The following is a 17996-nucleotide window of genomic DNA, read 5'->3' on the forward strand; positions in this document are numbered from 1 at the left end:
GCACCAAAAGCAATATAACAGGTCACATCTCCAGTGCATCTCATACCCCCATAACCCTTATAACTTTTATCATTTATAATTAGAATTCTTTCTCTCGACAGCCCGTGTTTTCAGTTTACTGATCTCTGGACTGTTCCTCATCTTTTTCCTGTTAGACAGAATGTTCTGGTTGATTTGTGATCTGTAATGTGATTACTTGTGTGCAGTATTATATTTCCCCTCCCATACTGGAAAAAAAAAAAAAGGGCAGGGAGCTAGGAAATACCTGGTTGTGGACAGAATTGGACTTGTAAGAGTTTTTCCTACGTGTCACTCTTGTCCTGATATCGTTGAAGATTTTCTGCCTGCCAAGTCCATGTATTCTAAAGTTCACCGGAATGCCTCCTTTTGTTGGAACTCCTTCCCTTCTTCGCAATTCTCTACTAGAGGGGACGGTGACAGCAAGTGTCACTTGTAATTAAAGGCCCGGCATCTTGGACTGGTATAATAAGGGTTAAGGTCCTTTCACTTTTTCCTTTGTCAGTCTTTTCTCCTACTCTCACCCAGCCCATAAGCTCTTTTCTTTCTGTGAAATTGAGAAACTTTGCTGAGCCTCCCTCCCTCCCCCCCCTCAGGTCATCTCATTCTACAGGAAAAAGAAACAAGCTTGAATCTAACAGGAAGCTCTCTCTATTTCACACTGCCGGTTTGTGAGTTTTTCTAGCATATTGTCTGTATCCAGCTCCAATCCTGATCTGTAGGAGGAAGGATGTGGGAGGCCATCCCAGCTCCCTACATCTCTCTGGCTGGCTCCTAGGAGCTGTACTGCTCAGTAGCTTGGAATGACACCCATGTCCTAGGATGGGCTGCTGTAGTGTGACCGCCAGGGGTTCCAACACCAGCAACGATGGCCACGAAGAGGTGGAACTGCTGAAGAGAGACAACCGGTAAGCTTTTGCTATTCTAATAATGCTTAAATAAATTGAACACAAACATAGCAAGAGTAAGGGGGCTTTAAAAATGTTTAAATTGTTTGATTACTGTGTACTTGTATTTACTCCAAGATTAAAGTGGTTGTAAATCCTTACAAACCACTTTGACCTATAGGTAAACCTAGATTAAGGCTTACTTGTAGGTCCAAGAAATATCTCCTAAGCCTACACGGTTTAGGAGATATTTACAAAAAGACAGGTATCGCTGTGTACGGTGCATGCGCCATAGACAGCAGTGTGCAGGAGCACTGGGCATGCCGCTGCTAACGGTGATATGCCGTTAGTGGCGGCTCCTGTGCGCATGTACGGGAGTTACGTCATTGTTGCTCCGGCGCTGTGAGTGGTACCCGGACGAAGATGGACGCCCCGGTCTACAGGGGACAGTAGTGACTTCGCTGGCTCCTGTGTCAGGTAAGTGACACATAATGGACTACTACAATGCGATGCATAGTAGTCCATTATGCGTTACCTTTGCAGGGAGACAAAGAGGAAGTAAACCCATCATGGTTTACTTCCTCTTTAAAAGCAGGATTAAAAGCAGGACTAAAGACCGAAAGAAAGTGCAGGTTATTTTACAGCAACATCGTTTTGGAGAACAATGTGTGGGTTGCTATTGCTGATCTTTTTCTGAAAGTGACAGCTGCCTGTCTGTTACTGGTGTCAGTACTACTCGAGTCCCTGAGCAAGAACATCGTACAGCAAGTGAAGGCAGACTGGAGTCAGATCTTCAGATCTGCATACTTGCTTTAGGACCATGACGCTGAAAGAAGTGCACCAATCTTTCTCAGCAGGAGGTTAGCAATGGCAGCCTACACATTGTTCTCAGTACAGTTTCCCTTCAAGAGAGTATGTTACCAAAATGTTATTACAGGGGATACCTGCAATCTGAATTTAAAGCGTTTGTTAACCCAAAAAAATAAAATAAAGATCCTGTTCCCTTAAAGCATGTTATACAGCACAGTGCTTGTGCTGTGTCATTTGGACCCCCGTATCACCTGAAATACCTGGCTGATCCTGCCTGGCTACAAGCTTCCCTCTGCAAACAGACCACAATAATCATGGCTGCTGAGCCCTGACACCGTGGTCAGTTTGCATGATTCCATCAGTCGCAGCCTGCTGTTTCCTGTGTCCTTCTCCCCCTCCTCCCACCTCCCCTCTCTGCCTGTCTCTACCCAATTGTACATGCATGAGCTCCACTCCTGGTGCTCAGCTGATTCCTCTCTCCTCTCTCTCACTCCTTCCCAGCTGACGTCAGCGGAAGGGTTTGACCTCATCCACTGCAGCTGTGAGCCAGAGAGAGAAGAGAGGAATCAGCTGAACGCCAGGAGCAGAGCTCATGCAGGTACAATCAGACAGTTATTTTACAGAACACAGGGACAATTATTATAATGGTGCAGAGAGGATGGAAGAATTTAATAAAAGTAGGTTAACAACCACTTTCAAGAGGAAGTAAATCATGGGTTTTAGTTCCTCTGTCGTTCCCTGCAAGGTAAAAGAATAACGGGCTAGTATGCACCGCATAGTAGCCCATTATGTGACACTTACCTGCAATCGAAGCCCGCAATATCCCAGCTGGTGGAAGCACCTATCTTCTGCCCTCTTCCTTCTGGAACCGCAGACTCTGGCTCTGTGACATCACTCTCGCGCATGCGCACAGGAGCAGTCAGTCTCGGCACATACGAGTGAAGAAACAGCACAGAGGTTAGTTTCTTCACAGTGCATGCGCCAATGACATCATCTGTGCACTGCAAGATAGATATATCCTAAACAGTGCACATTTAGGAGATATTTCCACTACCTATAGATAAGCCTCATTATAGGCTAACCTATAGGCTATAGGTTAAAGTGACGCAGGAGGGTTTATAACCACTGTAAGCTCTGTGCAGACTGTTGTGTTAAAAAAGGAAGAGCGAGCATTATTTTAAATGTTCTATTAAAGTGATTCTAAAGCTTTAAGGTTTTTCACTTTAATGCATTCTATGCATTAAGGTGAAAACCCTTCTGTGCTGCAGCTCCCCCCAACCCCCCAATTTTCTTACCTGAGCCCTATCCAATCCAGCAATGTGCATGATAGCATCGGCTCCCGCCACTGTCTCAATCCTCATTGAGCAGCTTGATAGCAGCGGGAGCCATTGGCTCCTGCTGATGTCAATGAAATGTTGTGATGTGGGGGGCGGGCCAAGTCCGTCTGTGTCTGTGTCAATAGATGCAGCAGCGGGACTCTGGAAAATAGTTTTTCAGGGGGAGACCCGCCGAAGAGGAGGGGCCTGGAACATCAGTGGGGGACTCCAGAAAAGGAGGATCTGGGCTGCTCTGTGCAAAACCATTACACAGAGCAGGTACCCTGTTTTCCCAAAAATAAGACCTAGCGTGATTGTCGGTGATGGCTGTAATATAAGCCCTACGCCCCAAATAAGCCCTACCCTGTTTCCCCGAAAATAAGCCTTACCCTGAAAATAAGACCTACAAGGACTTTAACTAAGGCTTATTTGGGGGGGTAAGGCTTATATTGCAGCCATCACTGACAATCACGCTAGGTCTTATTTTCGGGGAAACAGGGTACTTATAGACATAGACAAGTATAAAGGTTTACAAGCACTGAACAAGAACAAGGCTATATAGATGCCTTCATTATGTTTTTAATCCAAGAGTGATCTCAAACAATATGTACATGTTGGTTTTATTGGTCTATACCAAGTTCTCATGGACCTGTTACATTATGTGAACATAGATTTTAGAGTCTGACGGTTTCCTTTTATCATGTTGTTAATATCATGTACTTTCATGTTACCATGTTACTATGTTACTATGTTATCTTCTCACTATGTGGTTCATATGTAATTAAATAATATAGTCATGCAATTGGTTTATGTTCTGTTACTATGTACATGCCATAACACTATGCGACAAGGTTATTTATCATTTTATATCCACCAGTCACTCTTTGTTCATGTTGTTCAATTTGGCCGCCTGCTTCACACAAAGTCCCAAACTCTCTCCTTATGTCTACATAAAGGTCGTGTCATCATCACTAGATAGGGAAGGTCTTGCCTTGGGTCAAATTAACTCCATATTGACTAGACCTCAAGCATTAGGGTGGCTATATACCCGTGGATTCTGGTAGAAAATCAAATAGATCCCTCCATCCACCCTAACAGCAGAGATGGACAACCCCCCCCCCCCCCCCCCTGCCGGGCTATTGAATTCTGATGGCTGCTACTGATTGGATGCGGCCACTGTTCACCTGGCCTCTTTAATGTTTTAATTCGAAGAATGTCGGCAGGATTTGGGGGGTCCAACAAGGCCTCCCACAAAGGGATCTTCCTCTGGTTCATCAGGAATCGGATGGAATTTGCACAGTGTATGGCCAGCTTCACTCAACCTCATTTGACCTTGCTGGGCCTTTTAGGACCCATGTACAATGGCACAGGGAATGTGTCCACCCATGACTCGGTAGCGTGCAACAAAAAATTGTTAAGGTGTATGTAAAGCCAAAACATATTTTTGTCATTTTGCAAAGCGGATCACTTTGAGATTTCCTTAGCTGGTTTTCTATTGTTCTCTGTGTCCGGTTGGGGAAAATTTCCCTTTACTTCCTGTCCCAGAGACACTGCAGGAAATTAGAGGAAATATTTCCAAAGTGAACAGAAACTGCCTCTTTGCCAGTTGTCACCAATACAGGTGTCTTCTTAGGAAGATTTCCCATCATCTCCTGTTCCTGTAACAATTTTGCAAATGTGGCTGTTCCTTCACTTTCTGTACAATGGTCACCAGGACCAAAAAAAAGGGTGAATCCCCCCAGCAGGGACAGACACAACAACCTACAGACCAACGAGAGCACCAAACAAATGTTCAATCCAATATATATATATATATATATATATATTTCAAGAAAGAGGTTGTACAAGAGAGTGTCGCAAAGTCAAAATTGTCCAAAATGAGACAGTATGTATTCAAATCAACTATATTTCCCCCGTACACAGGAAATGTATGTCAAACATGAACCATTTGGTGATAGAATCCAAGAGTCCAATATTTTAAATGATAAAATGTGTATGTTATCAATAAAAACCTTAGACTCTTGGAAATTTGTTTGGTGCTCTTATGGGATTGTATGTACTGTATGTGGTCTATCTGGGTTCTTTCCCTATTTCTAAAGCCTCATACACACGATAGGACTTTGTACAAACTTTCCTGTGGATTTTTGTACAAAGGGCGTCGGCCCTGAACTTGTATTGCATACACACAGCAGGACTTTTTCAGCCAACTTTCACCAAATCTCGTGGTTTTTCTGCTCTTTACTGCCACCTTTGGTCAACTTCTGTATTGTTGTCTGATCTTTTGCATTGGTTCTGAGCATGCGTGTTTGTACTTTGTACAAAAGTCCTATGGTTTTCTGTACACACGATCGGACTTTGCTCCATCAGACTTTTGTTGCCAGAAAGTTTGTCCGTTCGCACAGCCAACAAAAGTCAGATGAAAACCAAAAAAGTTTGTCCGATGGAGCGTACACACGGTCGGATGTTGCTGCAAAACAGCAAATTTTTATGTTTGTTGTCAAAAAAGTCTGGGCCTTTAGGGGCGTTCCCATATTATGGCGTGCAGCCAAACTAGAGCCAGTGTGCCTAGTGACAATTGCAGTGACCCTTAAGGCCCGTACACACGATCAGACTTTTTGACAACAAACATGCAAATTAGCTGTTTTGGAGCAACATCCGTCCGTGTGTACACTCCATTGGACAAACTCTTTCAGTTTTCATCGGACTTTTCTTGGCTGTGCGAACGGACAAACTTTTTGACAACATAAGTCCGATTGAGCGAAGTCCGATCGTGTGTACACAAAACCATCAGACTTTTGTACAAGGTACAAACACGCATGCTCAGAACCAATGCAAAAGATCAGATAGCAATACAGAAGTTGACCAAAGGTGGCGCTGGAGTAATTGAACGTCCTCTTTTGAAGTGTCATCAGTACGTTGAAACATCACTACGTTCGTGGTTGTTGCCTAAAAAGTCCGATCGTGTGTATGCAATACAAACTTGTGGACTACGCCCTTTGTACAAAAGTCCACTGGAAAGTTTGTCCGATCGTGTGTATGAGGCTTTAGAAAACAAGGATCTGTTTGTTCTTGTGTTTAGCTATAACAATCTGACAAGGTTCTAAAGGCCCATACACACGATCAGACTTTTTGACAACAAACATGCAAATTAGCTGTTTTGGAGCAACATCCGACCGTGTGTACGCTCCATCGGACAAACTTTTTTGGTTTTCATCGGACTTTTGTTGGCTGTGCGAACGGACAAACTTTCTGGCAACAAAAGTCCGATGGAGCAAAGTCTGATCGTGTGTACAGAAAACCATAGGACTTTTGTACAAAGTACAAACAGGCATGCTCAGAACCAATGCAAAAGATCAGACAACAATACAGAAGTTGACCAAAGGTGGCGGTAAAGAGCAGAAAAACCACATGATTTGGTGAAAGTTGGCTGAAAAAGTCCTGCTGTGTGTATGCAATACAAGTTCAGGGCCGACGCCCTTTGTACAAAAATCCAAGGGAAAGTTGGTACAAAGTCCTATCGTGTGTATGAGGCTTAACCCATCCACACTTTATGTAAAATTCAAAGGAAAAGTTTTAGCATTGGGCACGCTTTAAATTGATTATTTTTGTATGCATTGGGGTTGATTTACGAAAGGCAAATCCACTTTGCACTATAAGTGCACTTGGAGTCGCTGTAGATCTGAGGGGGACATGCAAGGAAAATAAAAAACAGCATTTTTGCTTGTACATGATTGTGTGATACAATCAGCAGAGCTTCCCCTCATTTCAGATCTTCCCATCAGATCTAAAGAAACTGCAATTCCAAGTGCACCGTAGTGCAAAGTGGATTTTCCTTTAGTAAATCAACCCCCATTGTATCACTGAATACATCGCCATTACATCTGAACATTAGATCAACATAGCGGGTATGCCTTCACTTCCGAGGCAACACAGATACTGCGAAACGTCACATTTCTCTTCCGCAACTTCACAGCTTTTTAGGTTTTGTTCATCAACCACAATGGCACATGTGCTAACAGATACTCTGTAACCACATATTAGGAAGACAGAGAATACGAAGATGTGACACTTGCTCATTTTGCTTTGTCATTTTCACGCCAGTACAGTCATTTAAACTGTAAGTCAAAATCAGCAAATTATATAAAATCCATGGGTAGAAAAGTTCTAGTTGCTAATACTATGCACTTATAGTGGTTTTATGTGTGCAGATGAGTGAATTTTTAAAGGGAATTTGAAGTATTGCAAGAATATTCCCTGATTGTCTCATTGTAGCAAAATTTCATATTGCAAACACTAAACTATTTACAACAAGTACCATAAACATTATGTGGCTGGCATATAAAATATAAAAAGGAAATGCTAAAGTATAAGATCAAATGGCATTGTAATAAAAAAAACCACTGGCAATGTTTTTGTTTTTCGTGTCATCCAAAACTGATGTTTTTTTCCTTTTGTAGGGTAGTTGCAAAGTTCTTCACTAGCTAGCCCTTTATAGTGCAAGGACTCCATCATTTAAATTATAGATAAATAAGAATTTTCTTGCAGCAAAATTTTCTTGCCCCTGAATTTTGCTCCACTAACATGTTCACGGTCCTGGATAAGATCCACATGTACTGCACCTACTGTGCTCGTAGTATGGAGTAGAGGTCCTTTGCATGGTGGCCCTATGTTCATGGGGTATTCAAATGACCCGTTCCAACAGTGATGCTTCCCATTTATAGGAAATTGTGCTCAGGTTCCCTAAAGCTGCCTACACACAATACAAATTTCTTAAGATTTTTTCCTTTAAATTTACCAAAAGCATATAATATGAGGCCAAACCTAAACATTTTCAATTTGTATGCAATCAGACAGGCCCTTGCACTACATAGTTGAAGGTAACTCTAAAGGAAATTGAACAATAAAAGTTGTATAATGTGTATCCAGCTTAAAGCGGAGGTCCACCCTAAAGTGGACCTTCCGCTCATTGGAATCCTCCCCCCCTCCGGCGCCACAATTGGCACCTTTCAGGGGGGAGGGGGGTGCAGGTACCTGTACAGTACAGGTATCTGCACCCACTTCCTGGATAGCTCTCTGTGGAAAGGGGCGTAGATTACGCCCCTTTCCAAAAGTCCCCCGCTGCCTGCTGGGAAACACAAAGATCCCAGAGGCAGCGGATCCATCCTCATTGCGCAGCGCGACTCGCGCATGCGCAGTAGGGAACCGGGAAATGAAGCCGAAAGGCTCCACTTCCTGATTCCCATACCCAAGATGGCGGCGGCAGCACCCGAGAGACGATCGAGAGATCGGCTTCGGGTGCCGACATCGCGGGCGTGCTGGGCGGGTAAGTGTCACTATTTTAAAAGTCAGCAGCTGCTGTATTTGTAGCTGCTGGCTTTTAAAAAAAAAAACGCACACTCCCGGCGGACTCCCGCTTTAAGACAAGCAATGCCCAATCAAGCTAGTCATGGATGTTTATTAATCATGCGTTCTCCAAAAATGCAGAATTACTGTATTTTCTAAATTGGAAACATACATGGTAAATCAGGCTTCTGTGACAATATTTGGAAGATCCTGACCACTTTTGGACCATTTTTGTCCTTGGAGAAATCCTAAGCTACATTTAGGAATGTTGTAAATTATGCTACTAAGCATCATGCAGTGACTATGAAGAGGTCAAGTATTATCAACCATCTACCCTGTTGCCCCGAAAATAAGACCTAGCGTGATTGTCAGTGATGGTTGCAATATAAGCCTTACCCCCCCCCCCCAAATAAGCCCTAGTTAAAGTCCTTGTAGGTCTTATTTTCAGGGTAAGGCTTATTTTTGGGGAAACAGGGTAGGGCATATTTGGGTGGTAGGGCTTATATTACAGCCACATCACCGACAATCACGATAGGTCTTATTTTTGGGGAAACAGGGTATCAAATGTTATTTTATTCAGTTGGTTATCTTAGTACACATACTTCTATTTATTTTGACGTATTATCAGTGATGGTTAGTGTTGCAATGCTACAGCCGCTGGCTGATGATGATCGTCAAAGACTCAGTCACTTTACACTTCCAGTACAGATAATGGCGATGGCCCAGGTTCTCCCTCACTAATGCGGAGACTGCCAGCCCACAGACAGCACCATCCAGGCACACTAACACATTGAACAGTCTAGGAGATGTCTTGTGGTTTTATTGTTGAATAACTTGGATGGGGTGTAGGATAACATGGCATACTAGCTGGAACACTGGTACACACAACCGGACTTTCCAGCAGACTAAGTCCGAAGGGATTAGTCCTTTGGACAATCTGATCATGTGTGGGCTAGTCCGATCGTAAAAAAAATCAGACGGCCCTAGAAATATAACATGTTTCAAATCTATCCGATGGATTCAATTCCGACAGACTAAAATCGGGAAAACCGTTCGTCTGTGTGCTGGTCCGACTGACCAAATACGACGCAAGGGAAGCTATTGGCTACTGGCTATTGCACTTCTTTGTTTAGTCCCGTCTTACGTCATCACGTTCAAAACGATCAGACTTTCAAATGGACTTATTCCGTTCGTGTGTGGTCAAGTCCGTTTGTTCGGAAAGTCCGTCGGAACTCCGCCAAAAGTCCGTCGGGAAGACCCTCAGACCAAGTGTATGCAGCATTACAGAACAAGAAGACACTCTTCTCAATGTTGCAAACAGTTCTTCTACTCAACTCAGCATACAATCCTCCTGTGAGAGGTCAGAGGTATGTACTCCTCAAGAGGGGAACTACTTGACTTAGCTTGCAAGGACAGTCCTCCCATGAGAAGTCAGAGGAGACTAATGTATCTACCTCTCAGGGAAGATGCTACTTAGCTCAGAAGCTTTCCACAAAACTATAGGGGACTGGTCAGTATGTACTATCTCAGAAAAGTAACTATAAGACCCAGCAATCCCAATAGAATACAGTCACTAGGATCTTGCAACAAAGCAGCACTCACAAATCCAGGGGAGTAGCTGATCCTATTCAGCTTTTTCCAGATGCCTGTCAGTGAGGTCAGATCCTTAGGTGAAGCTTCACGGAGTCCGGTACCCTCTGCCACAGCTGGGAACTTGATGATTATCCATTTGAGACAGCAGGATGTATGGAACAAGGAGGTAGTCACCTCCAACCTAAACAGGTGGAATTTATGTTCTTCTCAGCCACCTTCTAGGCACACATCCCAAGGGATTGGTTGCAGCGCCATAAATATTCATACTGTCTATTTGCCTTGCTCCACTTCTATGTTCTAGAACTTTCTGGAAGGCAGGGGAGAGGAATCAAACTTGCGGGCTGTGACACCCAGAACAGCCAAAGAAATCAACAACTGCTCCAATGATTACAAATGAGACAAAGAAAGACTAAATGTACCTAAGATCCTAGCAGCCTAACTAGGTGGGTGCTACATCGTAATTGTTTATCACAGGTATTTATATAGCTCCAAAAATGTATGTAGCATTTTACATGTACGTATATTGTTCATTCACATTAGCCTCTGCCCTCACTGAGCTTACAATGTAAGGCCTATACCTCACATGCATACACATACTAGTGCAAGTTTCCCTACCAACATGTCTTTAACTGCTTGCCGGCCGCCGGCTGTCAAATGACGGCCAGGTGGCGCGGCTCTTGTGGCGGGAGGCCGTCATATGACGGGCCTCCCATTTAAACAGGGAATGTGCGTGATTGTGCACACACATCCCTGTTCCTTCCGTGGCGGCGTGTCACCAAAACACCGCTCGCCACTGAGGGGGGTGAACAGCCATTGGGTATGGCTATTTACCATGTGATTGACCGTGATGAAGTCACGGCCGATCACAGATGGTTACACCCCCACTGTGCACGGATCGTGCGTGCGATCTCGAGCACGCTGCCCGTGCACGTCGGTGGCGGCATGTTCCCGGGAACACTGCTCGTCACCGACGCTGGTAAACAGCCATTGGCCAGCTGTTTACCCAAGTGATCGGCTGTGATCCTTTTACAGCCGATCACTAAATGTAAACAAACTGCGGTAATGAGATGTTACCGGGTTCTCCCCCTTACACACTGATCGTCATGAGGAGGAGATTGCGGTAACATCTCGTTACCGCTTACAGTGTACACACAAATCACACTGATTGCCCCCCCAATAAAGAGGACCTGTCACCACCCATCATAGTACCTGTCACAGTCCATCTGAGTACCCGAGTACCTATCACAGCCCATCAGAGTACCTGAGTACCTGCCACAGTCCATCAGAGTACCCGAGATCCTGTCACAGCCCATCAGAGTACCCAAGTACCTGTCACAGCCCATCAGAGTACCCAAGTACCTGTCACAGCCCATCAGAGTACCTGTTACAGCCCATCAGAGTACCCGAGTACCTGTCACAGCTCATCAGAGTACCCGAGTACCTGTCACAGCTCATCAGAGTACCCAAGTACCTGTCACAGCCCATCAGAGTACCCGAGTACCTGTCACAGCCCATCAGAGTACCCGAGTACCTGTCACAGTCCATCAGAGTACCTGAGTACCTGTCACAGTCCATCTGAGTACCCGAGATCCTGTCACAGCCCATCAGAGTACCCGAGTATCTGTCACAGCCCATCAGAGTTCCTGTCACAGCCCATCAGAGTACCTGTCACAGCTCATCAGAGTACCCAAGTACCTGTCACAGTCCATCAGAGTACCCGAGTACCTGTCACAGTCCATCTGAGTACCCGAGTACCTGTCACAGTCTATCTGAGTACCCAAATACCTGTCCCAGTCCATCTGAGTACCCATGTACCTGTCACAGTTCATCTGAGTACCTGTCAAAGTCCATGTGAGTACCTGAATACCTGTCACAGTTCATCTGAGTACCTGGGTACCTGTCAGTCCATCTGAGTACCCGAGTAACTGTCACAGTCCATATGAGTACCTGAGTACCTATCACCGCCCTTCAGAGTACCTGAATACCAGTCACCAGGCCATCAGAGAACCTGTCACTAGGCCATCAGAGTACCCGAGTACCTGTCACCAGGCCATCAGAGTACCCGAGTACTTGTCACCAGGCGATCAGAGTACTCAAGTACCTGTCACCAGCCCATCAGAGTACCCGAGTACCTATCTGCAGCCCATCAGAGTACCAAGTACCTATTTGCAGCCCATGCCTCATAGAATATACATTGGTTTGTTTGCTTTCCAAAATTGGGTCATTTTGTGGGTAATTCCATTGTCCTGGTGCTCCTGGACCTTCAAAAGTGTGATGGGTAGGAATGAAATGAGATGTGTCATTTATGCTCCTAGAACGCCTGAAGGTACTTCTTTAATGTTCGGCCTCTCTATGTGACCAGGCTGTGTAAAAGTCCTACACATGTTTCATAGTTTCATAGTTAGTAAGGTTGAATAAAGACACTAGTCCATCCATTTCAACCTGAGTGAGAGTCTACCCCTATCCCTGTACATTGCACACTCACATTGGTCCCTACCCTCAAGGAGCCCACAATCCAAGGTCCCCATTCATATACTAGGGCCAATTTTTTGACAGAAGCCAATTAGCCTACCTGCATGTCTTTGGAGTGCGGGAGGAAACCGGAGTACCCGGAGGAAACCCACGCAGGCACAGGGAGAACATGCAAACTCCAGGCAGGTAGTGTCGTGGTTGGGATTCGGGGACCACTACACCACTGTGCTGCCCAACATGTGGTATCGCCATACTCGGGAGGAGTAGCAGAATGTGTTTTGGGGTGTAATTTTTGCTATATACATGCTATGTGTTAGAAATATCTTATAAATTTACAACTTTGTGTAAAAAAAAAAGCGTTTAAATTTTTTCCCACATATTCCAAAAACTTCTGGAAAAAAATGAACCATTCAAAAGACTCATTATGCCTCATAGATTACACATTGGGGTGTTAGCTTTCCAAAATGGGGTCATTTTGTGGGCAATTCCAATGTCCTGGTTCTCCAGGGCCTTCAAAAGTGTAATAGGTGGTTGTGAAATTAGATGTTTAATTTTTGCTCGTAGAACGCCTGAAGGTGCCACTTCAATGTTGGGCCTCTGTATGTGGCCATGCTGCGTAAAAGTCTCACACATGTGGTATTGCCATACTCGGGAAGAGTAGCATAATGTATTTAGGGGTGTAATTTGTTGTATGCATATGCTGTGTGTGAGAAATAACCTGAATTTTGTAAAAAATTTAAATAAAATCGACATTTTGCAAATAATTGAGGTAAAAAACTCACCATGCTACTTACTTAATAACTTGGAATGTCTACTTTCTAAAAAGGGGTCATTTGGGGGGTATTTGTACTTTCCTGACTTGTTAGTGTCCCAAGAAATGACATACACCTGATGTACTGAAGGCCTGATCAGATGTGGTAAATTTTCAGTGATTGGCACCATAGTTTGTACACTCTATAAATTTCACAAAGACCAAATTTTGGCCATTTATGAAGAAAAATTACTAATTAGCAAAATTTTATGACAGAAACAAAGAAAAGGCATTTTTTTCACAAAATGTATAGCACAAAAAATAAAAAAAACCTACTAGTGATTAAATACCACTAACAGAAAGCTCTATTTGTGTGGAAAAAAGGACGCAAGTTTCATATAGGTAAAGTGTTGCATGACTGAATAATTGTCATTCAAACTGTGAGAGCGCTGAAAGCTGTAAATTGACCTGGTCAGGAAGGGGGTGTAAGTGCACTGTATTGAGGTGGTTAAAGTATGGGAGGAAACCTACCAAGCGCAGGGAGAACAGGCAAACTCAATGCAGGCAGCATTGTGGTTGGGATTTGAACCGATGACCCCAGGGCTGCAAAGCAGTAGTGCACTGTAGCAAAGTAACTTCTCTATATTGATGAAGTAAATAATTTTGCGTGTGCTGGGTGCACATTAAGTCACTAATGTGCCGTTCAAAGGGATATCATTTGCAGGGTTGCACAGGAGTGGACTGATTTTTCCATTGCATTGCATTGGACGTTCCAGAAATGGAAACATTCAGTGGTTTCAAGCGGAATTAAACTCTCTCAATCACCAATTACTATAGGTAATAATTATGTTGCTAGCATTATTCAATAGATAGGAAGGTATGTAATATTTACTTCTTTCAGGCTGGGTTCATACTATTGTGAATTGGATGTGGGTTTCCCGGCATTCAATTCGCATGACAGGAGATTGTGACCAGCTCTCAATGGAGCAGGTTCACACATCACTGGAGCAAATTGCACAGGAGTCCTGTGCGTCGTCTTGTAGGTTTCAGGTCCAAAGCCAAAAATTTGGACCAAAATTGGATCTGAAATGGTGAATGGGGACGCACCCAACCCCTGCTTTGAGCTGCTCTGTAATGCAGCGTGAACTCAGCCTTAAACTTTTTTTCAACATTCCTTCAGTTGCGCCCTGGTTTCTGGCCTAGGCAAAAATGGTATCATAGACCCAGGAGTCTTCATGGGCATTGTTTTCCTTTCATCTGGAGGAGGGTTGGAGGAGCTTTCTCAGCTAAGCACACCCCTCTACCTGCATGCCTGCACTAAGGGCAGATGGAGTCCAGGAAGGGAATGCTACATGAATCATCTGCCCTTATCCAATATGACTGCAGCTAGAAATATTAGAGGGGTGTTTTCCAAAATGATTTCTCAACAAAATAAAGCACAGAGACAAAGGTGGATTGTTAAGCCTGCTTTGAATGTTAAAAAATAATCAAATAGTGTTTTCAGTTTGTAGTGCTCAGATACAGTTAAGTTCCGCTTTAAGAAACAAAAATAATGTAAATTTTTTCATTATTTAAAGACTGTTTTTGATGGGAGGTTAATGAAGGACACAAGAAGGAATATACATTAGTTGAAAGGATTTTTTGTAAGCCTCAAGAGCCTAATTACAAGAAACCAAAAAGAATCAATGTTTCTCATCCATTTTATAAGAAAAACAGACACTTTTCACATAAAATGTTTGTGTGTATGTATATATATATATATAATCTCAAAAACGTGAGTACTCCCCTCACATTTTTGTAAATATTTTATTATATCTTTTCATGTGACAACACTGAAGAAATTACACTTTTCTACAATGTAAAGTAGTGAGTGTACGGTTTGTATGACATTGTCAATTTGCTGTCTCCTCAAATACACACAGCTATTTATGTCTAAACCGCTGGCAACAAAAATGAGTACACCCCTAAGTGAAAATGTCCAAATTGGGACCAAAATGTCAATATTCTGTGTGGCAACCATTATTTTCCAGGACTGCCTTAACCCTCTTGGGCATGAAGTTCACCAGAGCTTCTCAAGTTGCTACTAAAGTCCTCTTCCACTCCTCCATGATGACATCACGGAGCTGGTGGATGTTAGAAACCTTGCGCTTCTCCACCTTCCATTTGAGGATGTCCCACAGATGCTCATTAGGATTTAGGTCTGGAGACATGCTTGGCCACTCCATCACCTTTACCCTCAGCTTCTTTAGCAAGGCAGTGGTGGTCTTGGAGGTTTGTTTGGGGTCGTTATCATGTTGTAATTCTGCCCTGCAGGTCAGTCTCTGAAGGGAGGGGATCATGCTCTGCTTCAGTATGTCACAGTACATGTTGGCATTCATGGTTCCCTCAATGAACTGTAGCTCCCCAGTGCTGGCAGCACTCATGCAGCCCCAGACTTTGACACTTCCACCACCATGCTCAAGTTGCTGCCACACACGCTTGACACCATCTGAACCAACTAAGTTTATCTTGGTCTCATCAGACCACAGGACATGGCTTCAGTAAGCCATGTCCTTAGTCTGCTTGCCTTCAGTAAACTGTTTGCAGGCTTTCTTCTGCATCATCTTTAAAAGAGGCTTCCTTCTGGGACGGCAGCCTTGCAGACCAATTTAATGCAGCGTGCGGCGTATGGTCTGAGCACTGACAGGCTGACCCCCCACCCCTTCAACCTCTGCAGCAATGCTGGAAGCACTCATATGTCTATTTTCCAAAGACAACCTCTGGATGTGAAACTGAGCATGTGCACTCAACTTCTTTGGTCGACCATGGCGAGGCCTGTTCTGAGTGGAACCCGTCCTGTTAAACCGCTGTATGGTCTTGGCCACCATGCAGCTCAGTTTCAGGGTCGTGGCAATCTTCTTATAGCCTAGGCCATATTTATGTAGAGCAACAATTCTTTTTTTCAGATCCTCAGAGAGCTCTTTGCCTTAAGTTGCCATGTTGAACTTCCAGTGACCGGTATGAGGGAATGAGAGTGATAACACCAAATTTAACACACCTGCTCCCCTTGTAAACCTTGTAACATTAATGACATGACACAGAGAAAATGGCTAATTGGGCCCAACTTGGACATTTTCACTTAGGGGTGTACTCACTTTTGTTGCCAGTGGTTTAGACATTAATGGTTGTGTGTTGCGTTATTTTGAGGGGACAAAACATTTACACTGTTATACAAGCTGTACATTCAATACTTTACATTGTAGCAAAGTGTAATTTCTTATCTGAGATACTGTATATACAATATATATATATATATATATTTACTTATATTTATATTTATTTATTTATGTGTGGACTTTGTTATTCAGTGCTACAAAATATTAAAGAAAAAGATACATTTTCTATTTCATTTTGCAGCCGTTGTGATTTTCTGAAACTGGAAATCCAAATTCCAGGTCTTTGCAATAGAGCAAACTGGAATTATTTTATATTCTGCATGTGTACAGAACACCATTCAAAAAATATTATATTAATCTTCAAAAAGCTTGCTAAAACCTTTCCAATGCATAGGCACTTATTTCTCCCTATTCTTAACAAAAACAACTCAAGCTAAACTCTACACCGGGATTTCTCAAGAAATAGAATTAAATAACAGAATAAATGTTAAAACTTCCCTATTTTATGTGAAACTTATGTTGGCTTTTTTTCTGCACAGATGCTGAATTCTGGGTCAAACTTGAGATAAGCAGTGTACAGGGGGTCACTATGGCAAAGTATAGCAATCAGCATGGCAGAGCACATGGGGTCAGGAGGGTACATTCCATGGGGGCAACAGCAGAGCACATTAGGTTAAGGGCGACAGCAGGGCACATTACATGGGGGTGGCAGCAAGGCACATATGTGGGCGGCAGCAAGGCACATATGTGGGCGGCAGCAGGGCACAATATGTAGGGGGCGGTAGCAGGAAAAATTATGGGAGGCAGTAGCAGGGCACATTATGTGGTGGGCATCAGCAGGGCACATTAGGTTAGGGGCGGCATCAGGGCACATTACATGGGGGTGGCAGCAAGGCACATATGTGGGCGGCAGCAGCAGGGCACAATATGTAGGGGATGGTAGTAGGACAAATGATGGGGGGGCAGCAGCAGGGCACATTATTATTGTCCAGGTTTTATATAGTGCCAACAGTTTGCACAGTGCTTTACAACATGAGGGCAGACATTACAGTTACATTACAATTTGGTACAAGAGGAATCAGAGGGCCCTGCTCGTTAGATGTGGTGGGCATCAGCAGGGCACATTGTGTGGTGGACAAGAGCAGGACACATTACATGGGGAGCATCAGCAGGGCACATTACATGGGGGGCACAGCAGGGCATATAAACATGGGGGCAATAGGACATATAAACATGGAGGCAGCAGGATACATTACACTAGCTGAGCAGTTTCCTTCACATGTAGAAGTCCTGTTGTGGTTACACACAAGCTCCTGGGCACTACAGGGGACAGCGGTGACATTGCTGGCTCCTGTGTCAGGTAAGTGACACATAATGGACTACTATGCGATGCATAGGAGCCCATTATGCTTTACCTTTGCAGGGAATCAAACAGGAAGTAAACCCATCAGGGTTTACTTCCTCTTTAATAACTCAGTAATAATAATACATTATTAAATGTATTTTTTAATGCAAGCATTTTAAGCACCAGAATAGTCCTGGTATCGGCCTCTTGCATGACAGGGAGGAAAAGTCGATCATTTCATATGCTGACAGAAATCATGCTAATAGGAAAATAAAGTGGAGTGACAGAAAGATTAGCTTATCACTG

General features: G+C 43.7%; 1 protein-coding gene across 1 annotated transcript in view; it reads left to right on the forward strand.

The window, feature by feature from the left end:
• The first annotated feature begins 260 nt into the window (after positions 1-260).
• The window catches only part of LOC143934462 (putative pleckstrin homology domain-containing family N member 1), a 115955-nt gene continuing 98219 nt past the window's right edge, over positions 261-17996 (forward strand). Inside the window, exon 1 of the mRNA XM_077458112.1 lies at positions 261-926. Coding sequence (XP_077314238.1) covers positions 841-926 — 86 coding nt within the window. The 5' untranslated portion in view covers positions 261-840. The remainder of the gene's footprint in view (positions 927-17996) is intronic.

This window comes from Lithobates pipiens, unplaced genomic scaffold (assembly GCF_037356315.1).
Source record: "Lithobates pipiens isolate NorthernLeopardFrog02 unplaced genomic scaffold, aLitPip1_a1.2 Scaffold_27, whole genome shotgun sequence".
In the NCBI taxonomy this organism is placed as follows: domain Eukaryota; kingdom Metazoa; phylum Chordata; class Amphibia; order Anura; family Ranidae; genus Lithobates; species Lithobates pipiens.